This window comes from Bidens hawaiensis, unplaced genomic scaffold (genome assembly GCF_021521415.1).
Source record: "Bidens hawaiensis isolate Kalapana, Puna unplaced genomic scaffold, B.hawaiensis_p1.1 tig00060121_1, whole genome shotgun sequence".
NCBI lineage: Eukaryota > Viridiplantae > Streptophyta > Magnoliopsida > Asterales > Asteraceae > Bidens > Bidens hawaiensis.
The window spans coordinates 1-8,683 of NW_027500835.1; the positions used below are offsets into that span (position 1 = coordinate 1).

The 8,683-nt window shown below is 37.4% G+C and overlaps 1 protein-coding gene across 1 annotated transcript; it reads right to left on the reverse strand.

Annotated features, from left to right (window-relative positions):
- Positions 1-3,282: 3,282 nt before the first annotated feature.
- On the reverse strand, positions 3,283-8,364 carry LOC143602922 (putative CoA ligase CCL7). Its single transcript, XM_077079884.1, has 6 exons — positions 7,387-8,364; positions 5,782-5,971; positions 4,913-5,058; positions 4,715-4,782; positions 3,565-3,667; positions 3,283-3,464 (listed from the first exon to the last, which is right to left on the reverse strand). Exons 1-6 carry the CDS (start codon positions 8,353-8,355, stop codon positions 3,351-3,353), a joined length of 1,590 nt encoding a protein of 529 aa, XP_076935999.1. The 5' UTR covers positions 8,356-8,364; the 3' UTR covers positions 3,283-3,350.
- Between the last annotated feature and the right edge of the window lie 319 nt (positions 8,365-8,683).

Here is an 8,683-nt window from a genome sequence, read left to right on the forward strand (position 1 = left end):
AAGCACGAGGTGAAAAACATATTTGTAGTAAGAGCATTTTTTTTTTATTTTTTACTAAAAGAATAAAAAAAGAATTAGTTCAAATTTCAATGTTTAGAATTAAATCTACAACACATTATAGCGCATGCAATGGATTTCACGGACTAGAGGTGGGCCGATAACGGACGAGCTAGCTTGGATGCAACATTGCACAAGCCATCAGGTCCCCACATGACCGTTTGTAGTCTCGGTGTTTGTGGGACGGATGAGGTCACAGAGGGAGCCATAATGTGGGCTTCGTTCACAAACTTTGCATTATATATGGTCTTAACCTAAGAATAGTAATAAATTAATTACTATTTTCAAGTTGAGACCGTACGTGATGCTAGAACAATTGACCATTATAAAGTAAACATTTTAATGGCTTTGATCCCCACCTCGGATGGATTAAAACGAACGTCACCACAAACACACCCCTTTGTTTTTTATGTATAGATCGGCATATGGAGTTAGCGGAACACTTATTTGCCTTGTGCAAAATGGCGGACAAGTTATGGCTTAATATAAGTCAATGGTGCAAGAGCCCAATAGTTTTTTACTTTCTCACTAAAGGAGTAAAGGATATGGTACTAGAATCAAGGGTAATTATAACTAAGCAAAGTTTATAGAAAACTAATTCGTGCATATCGCTCATCATATGTTGGAACATTTGGAAAGCATGTAGGACTTTTTTAGGGTTATTTCTCAAACTAGTCTACTTTGATCAAGAATTTCCAAAAAATAACCTAGGTTTACAAAAAATCCCCAAAATAGCCTATTTTTTCCATCGGATCCAACGAAATTTCAACATCGTTCTACGGAATTTTTGGATCTTTAAAATTGCGCCACATGTCAACGTATTAATGGATCTAACGGAATCGTTAAAGAACCGTCAGATCCGACGGAATTTTTAATGTATCCGACGGAATTCATCGTCTTCTACCTGAATTCGTTATCGAACCATAGGATCCGACGGAATTTTTAATGGATCCAGCGAAATTCATCATCTTCCACCTCTCAACTCATAAACCTCCATAATCAACCTCCAACTCCATCTTTCTTATTCTCCACAAAATTAAGCAAATCCAATATTGCAAATCGTTTAGTTTTTTTAGAAGAACACAACCATAGTGTTCAATTTCACTCAAGAACTCAAACTCAAAAGCCCCCGAATTGAAAAATCTAGGGTTTGTTAGACAAATTAAACAGTCGGATCCGATAGAAGGATGAACTGAACCGTCAGATCCGACTGTTTATTATTATGTCGGTTTGTTTCATTAATCAGTCGGACAAAACGGTAAACCATCGGATCCGACGAAATAGTATGCTTCGTGCTACGTCCTGATAGGGTCATTAATCTGTCGGATCAGAGATGGTTTCTGACGGGATTTTTATGCTAGTTTAGGGATTTTGGTTGGTCTTGGGCTATTATGGAAAATTTTGATCAAAGTAGGCTGGTTTGGGGATGTCCCCCCCCCCCCCCCCCCCCAAAATAGCCTATTTTTTCCATCGGATCCAACGAAATTTCAACATCGTTCTACGGAATTTTTGGATCTTTAAAATTGCGCCACATGTCAACGTATTAATGGATCTAACGGAATCGTTAAAGAACCGTCAGATCCGACGGAATTTTTAATGTATCCGACGGAATTCATCGTCTTCTACCTGAATTCGTTATCGAACCATAGGATCCGACGGAATTTTTAATGGATCCAGCGAAATTCATCATCTTCCACCTCTCAACTCATAAACCTCCATAATCAACCTCCAACTCCATCTTTCTTATTCTCCACAAAATTAAGCAAATCCAATATTGCAAATCGTTTAGTTTTTTTAGAAGAACACAACCATAGTGTTCAATTTCACTCAAGAACTCAAACTCAAAAGCCCCCGAATTGAAAAATCTAGGGTTTGTTAGACAAATTAAACAGTCGGATCCGATAGAAGGATGAACTGAACCGTCAGATCCGACTGTTTATTATTATGTCGGTTTGTTTCATTAATCAGTCGGACAAAACGGTAAACCATCGGATCCGACGAAATAGTATGCTTCGTGCTACGTCCTGATAGGGTCATTAATCTGTCGGATCAGAGATGGTTTCTGACGGGATTTTTATGCTAGTTTAGGGATTTTGGTTGGTCTTGGGCTATTATGGAAAATTTTGATCAAAGTAGGCTGGTTTGGGGATGTCCCCCCCCCCCCCCCCCCCTCCCTCTTTTTTTAACAATCAAAGAGTTTCCATGCAAAGCTTGTTTAAGACATCAAGACAGAAAGTTTCATATGTGTAATCTATTTATATTTTCTCAGGTTGCACCATTAACTAGGAAATGCAGTGTAATTTTGATTTTGGTTGAGCTAGACTATTATAATCTTGGTGTAATTTTGGTTCTAGCTTCTTATACTTTATTTCGTATCACATTATTTGTTACACTAAAGCTTTAAAAATTAACCTTTCCCTTGGTACATTATTCTTCTGTTTTATTTTATATGATTAGCATGATAACTAATACAATTACAAAAAAATAAATTAATTTAACTAAACAACAATGAGCTTTCAAGATAAAGAAGCTCATTTTGGACTTCATAATGTAATTTGATCATATTAATTTCAACTTCAATTGAATTGATATATAAGTAATGATGCAGCTGTATTAAAAAAAACTTGTTTTAGTCCATCTAATGCATGTTGTGTGGTCAAGTAGTTGTCATTGTTTGAAAATCATCAGACCCAACCGGAACCGTAGTATTGTCGGTTTGGTTACGAGCTAATTGACCAAACACAAACAAACCCTCCAATTTGAAGCCAACCAGAAACAACAAAAAAAACCGAGCATCCCACTCCTTGCCTTTTACTGACCCGTCGCTTGAACCAATGAACAACAAAACTGCCGGTTAAGTACCGAGCCAGTTTTGAAAACATTAGTACTTGCTAGGACGCAACTAATAGTTACAAATAAAAACTGCTAAATTTGAGTGTTCAAAAACCACAATGCCTTAGCTTATCAATGCACTTCCAGGTTGAACAAATATACCAACTTTCTATTGCTATCTTTATATTTGGTTTTGACGTAACTTAACGAGCGTCCGTACTTCTTTAGCTACCTTAGAATATGAAACGAAACACGCAAAGCCAAAAATATACATCAAACTTTGAAATGCAACTATGCAACTTAAAGAAACAAATACAAAACTTATTACTAGCTAGTTATCTGGTGACATTTTCCCTAAATGAAACTTATCTGCGCCAAGAATGGATATATAAATATAATAAACTCCCTTACCATTATTATTACGCGCACTTGCATTACATAGAATACATATACAAGAAGCTTCAGAGTCTAGATTGAACTCTCTGTCTAAGCTCCCTCCTCAAAATCTTTCCTGCTGCGGATTTCGGAATAACGTCGATAAATGCTACCTTTCTTATTCTTTTAAATGGTGCAACCTGAGAAAATATAAATAGATTGTACATTGAATATATAAACATTTTTTTCTCTTAAATATAGAAGTAGTTTACAATATTTAATTCTTTCTAGCTTTTGTACCTGTTTTGCAATAAAATCTTGAACCTGTTCACCAGTAACTGAGCTTCCAGGTTTACGTACAACGTATGCCATTGGGATTTCACCTGCTTCCGCATCGTTATATCTACAAAAAGTTTTAAAATTATTTTCATTTAATTTGAGTAAAATAAAGTCAATTTTGGAAGTTCTTAACTTGGGAAACTGCATGAAATAGAAGTGATTATTACACTTTTTACTGGTTTTTAGCATCTAAATATTTAGGAGCAGAAATAGAAACCAAGTTACATATAGTAGCTGGATAAGCAACCTGCCTTATTTTAACTGATTTGACCAGTAAATTGCTGAGTTGGCACTGAGTTGGCACTGATTGATGACACATATGCAAAATTGTTCTTTTTTTAATATTTAGTTACATGTTTATAAAATTGGTCCTTTCTTCAATTTATATTTAAGAATGATTATTATATGTCACTTCATCTCAGTAAAGATCATCAAAGATTGACATGCTATCGTGCGTGCTATTGCCTGAACGGCTCATTCATCGCGACAGGTAATAAAAATGTAGACTTGTAAACAAACCGAACCGAACGAACATGAACGAAGCACACTCATGATTGAACGCAAACAGTTAAATGAATGTGGTTTTCTTGTTTGTGTTCATTTGTTATGAAAATGAACATGCTCGTGTTTGTTTATGTTCGTTCGTGTTCGTCCATTAACAATATAAACGAGAGGTTCATGAACGTAAACGACCAAACACAACTGAACAGACATAACTGAGCTAAAATTAGTTAAAGTAATGTGAAGAAACTAGACTAAGTTGTAATGGGCCACAAAAGTTTAGATGAATATGACAAACTTAAACAAATGTAAACTAACGGACATACATGAATGTAAATGAACTTAAATGAGCGAACATAAACGAACGTACATTTTAACGAGACATATGTTCATGTTCATTTGTTTAACTATATGAACAAGCATTTTTGTTCATGTTCGTTCATTTAATAAATAAACGAGCATAAACGAACTTCATGTCGAACGGTACATGAACTGTTTTACAGGCCTAATAAAATGTAACTTGGTTGCTAGGACCGGTAAACCAAATACAATTTGTTTTCTATTTTACAATTAATTTTAGTAATTGAGCAAAACATGATCCATTACTTACGGGATGACTGCAGCATCCATGATTTCAGGGTGACTCATTAGCAGCCCTTCAAGCTCTGCTGGTGCCACCTGTCAAGAAGTTGGTTGTTAACTTATTGTTTTCATAAAAAAATATTAGACAAAGAGTGTTTGCAGGTCAACCTATATCAGTATCAAAATTGACCCGTTTTGACCCGAATCCGTGTAAGAATGCACTTACCTGATAGCCTTTATACTTGATAAGTTCTTTCAAACGATCAACAACATATATTCGTCCTTCTTCGTCAAAATAGCCAAGATCACCCGTGTGCAACCAACCTTCTTTGTCTATCGTCTGTTCTGTCGCTTCTTTGTTATGGAAATATTCTGTATAAAATATAAACATACTGATCACAATATTCATAAGAGGTGGCAGTTTTGACCGATTTACTAATGAATGAGTCAACCCAGTTTTGCCAGTTTTACTCAAGATAGGCTCTTAAAAACTCGAACTGAGTCCAGTTAAACGAGCTCAAGCCCAAACTGAAGCCTAAAAATAAGCTTGTCTAGTAAACGAGCCCGAGCTTCATATCGAGCTCGAGCTAGTCCGTGAGACTAAACGAGCCTAATACTTATATAACATGTATTTAATATATTAAATATATATTTTTATAATAATAGTTATTGCATATATAGTTATGATAAAAAATATATAAAAATAATAATTGAAGTGTGTATAAAAGTATTTATATATATAAAAATTAATTAAGACATAATAAACAAGCCGAGGCCTGAACACAAACTCAAGCTCTTGTGAGTTAAAAGGCAGCCAAAGTTTAATTTTTAATGCATAAAACCTCCTAAATCATTTATTCTTATTCGACACAATTGTTTGTTTATAAAAAAACTACTTTCTGGACCAAAAGTGTTTGATCAACTGTATAAAAACTACTTGTTTTGACCATTGCAAACCTCTAGACTCAAGTACTCTAACTGTATAAAAAAAACTACTTGTTTTGACCAATTACCCAACCCGTTTGACTTTTGCCTGTTTTCGCACTTGTAGCGTTGTTAGTGAAAGAAGTGATTAAAATAAAGTTAACCACTTGCCTTTCATGAAATTCGGGCCACGAGCCCATATTTCACCTAACTGGTTAGGGGGGAGAGGTTTTAAGGTTTCTATATGTATAACTTTAGCTTCTGCTCCAGGACAAAGTGTTCCTGATGAACCCGAATGGCTAGACTCGACCCTTGCATTCTCAATAGATACAATTCCACCGGTTTCCGTCATCCCATAACCCTACAAAAAATAATAAAGATTTCAAGTAATTTATATCTTTCAACAAATTGATGACAATGGCATGCAATTAAGTATTTATAATTATGTGGAGGCATGAAACTATGAACTAATATTTAAGAGCATCATACCGGGCTAAAGTGGCACAAATACCGAGCACGGGCTCGGTCCTAAACGGTCCCAAAAATAATGGGCCAGAAAAAGCCCAGTTTTTTTTTAATAGTTGGGCTTATTGGGCCTGATCAGCCCTAGTCAGCCTTTTTCAGGCCCGGGACTTTTCCAAGCCTTTTCTAATAAGATAATGCATATGTAGATAAAAGTAACATTGGTTTTAAGATACTAAAATAAACTTAATTTATAACATGACTGATAAAAATAAATAAATGAACAACTAGCATTAACAAGCAGTCAAAGATCTAAAAGGAAACACCTCAAATAAATTATGTACACAATAACCCTAAAATTATACAAAATATATATCTTAAAAGTTAAAAGTAGTCATTTGGGACTAAAGACTGTCGGCCGAGCCTTCAGCCTTCATGGATCGGGTCTAAGAATTGGGCTTCCAAACCTTTCTGGGCTTCAGTCTTAATCGGGCCTAGGAAGCTAAGACCAATCTTAGTCTAGCTCAGGAAGCTAAAACCGGTCTTAACCGGGCCTAGGAGGCTAACACAAGTCCTTGAGAATATTTAACATCTAACTGAGCTTTCAGGCTAAACCAACCATGGAACCTGGCTTTTCAAACCGGTCCCAGTGACCATTTTTCCGGGCCAGACCGTCTCAAGTCAAGGCAGAAGAAAAGTTTCGTATGAGAAAAACTTTGCCCAGTTTTAAGACCATTTTATATTTCTAAATTTATTTGTGTTGGGCCACATTATAAAACAACAGACAAAGTAAGACTACCCTTATCATGATCATGTCTAAAGTCAAAAAAATTGTGCCCAGAGGTCCCTACCTAGTAACTTAAAGGTCTAAATAAAATAATAAAAGAATGAACACGTTGGGATCAAGAACTCGTTTTAACCCGAACCGAACCCAATCTGAGACCCAACCCAAACCATAGAGTTGCTAATCGGTTTAAGAACTCCTCTGTTGAAACCAATTAAACCAAACCGACCCATTGATAACCTGGTGAACTGATCTTTTCCCCTTACAAACCGGTTTCAACATGAACCAATTTGAGCTAAAAACATGATATTGACTAGGATTGACCGAGCCCGAACCAATTTGGATCCAGAACCAAATTTCTGCACCTCTACCTAGTAATCAAGGGTGCCACCCTATATGTTAAACGGGCCATCTAAGGTTACACTACCCGTATAAACTGTCAGTTGTGTGCGCATAGCCTTTGCCCAATCGAACCGGACCATGATCACTAATCACTAATCAATTAATCTATCAATTTGCAACTAACTCACCTGCAAAACACTCGCTTGAGGAAAAACCTTACAACACTCATCCATCACATCCTTCCCCAAAGGCGCAGCACCGGACCCAATCTCCCTCAACGACGACGTATCATACCTCCTCACCACCCCCGGATTCTTCACCAACGCCACCACAACCGGAGGCGCAGTGTACAAATGCGTAACCCGATACCTCTGAATCGCATCCAGCGCCTTCTCCAGCTCAAATCTCACCATCACAACCATCGCGTTCCCTCGTTGCAACTGCGAGTAGGTGAACGTTATCATTCCCATCACATGAAACAACGGCACCACTATCAGAAACACACTCCTCCCTTCGGAATAAAACTCCTGATCCGAGGTCACCATTAACGCAGTTGCGATTATCATTCGGTGAGTCAGCACCACTCCTTTGCTCAGTCCGGTTGTCCCAGACGAGTAGAGTATCGTTGCTACGTCGTCTTGGGACACATGGGGAGATATTACGGCTTTGTGACGCGATTGCTCGATTAAATCCGAGTAGTTGTTTAAGTCAACTACTGGCAGATTGAACCCACTTACCTTATCATACAACTGGTCAACCGTGATGATCAACTTCGGTTTACAATCGTTGATTTGATGCGAGAGTTCCTTAACTGTGTAAACCGGGTTCGCGGTCGTGGCGATTGCGCCGAGTGAGGTTACAGCGAAGAAGGCGATAGGGAAGTTGACAGAATTGGGAGCGAAGATGAGGACGACGTCGTTTTTGGAGATGTTGAAGGTGTGGTGAAGCGCATGGGCCAAAGTGGAGATTTGTTGTTTGAGGTGGGAGAAGGTGATGATGTTGCGGGTGTAGGGGTCGATTAAGGCGGGTGAGTTGGAGTGAGCGTGGAGGTTGCGGAAGAGGAAGTCGACGATGGAGGTGGTTGGGGAGTGTGGGAGGGTGATGGGTGCCCGAGGCGAGGTGTAGCTTCCGGTTGAAGGGTTGTAGCAGTTTGCCATTGTTGTTGAAGAGAGAAATGAGGAAGAAGATATAAGCACTTTAGACAAGATTAGTACAATGGTGTTTAATTTTGGTAAATATCTAACGGCTTTTTTTGGGTCATTAAACTCATGAAAAGTCTAATCCCAACCACTTTGTAAAGTTGTAAATTTTTCCGACTAATACCCAACTCAAACTCTAACTCTGAAGTTGTGTGAGCCTGATTAATGCAACATAGTCATAATAAATTAACGGGGACTCCAAATTTGGGAATTCTGTTGGTCATAACAAAACTAAACCATTTATTTTTTTTCATATGTATTAATGTATTTATATACACATATTTTT

Bases quoted from the DNA above. Each gene is read 5' to 3' on its own strand.
- LOC143602922 (XM_077079884.1), bottom strand. From the start codon at position 8,355: ATGGCAAACTGCTACAACCCTTCAACCGGAAGCTACACCTCGCCTCGG. The intron at 4,783-4,912 runs GTAAGTGCATTC...ACTTCTTGACAG, and splicing joins TCAAGTATAAAGGCTATCAG to GTGGCACCAGCAGAGCTTGA. The intron at 3,465-3,564 runs GTACAAAAGCTA...ATATTTTCTCAG, and splicing joins AAGATTTTATTGCAAAACAG to GTTGCACCATTTAAAAGAAT.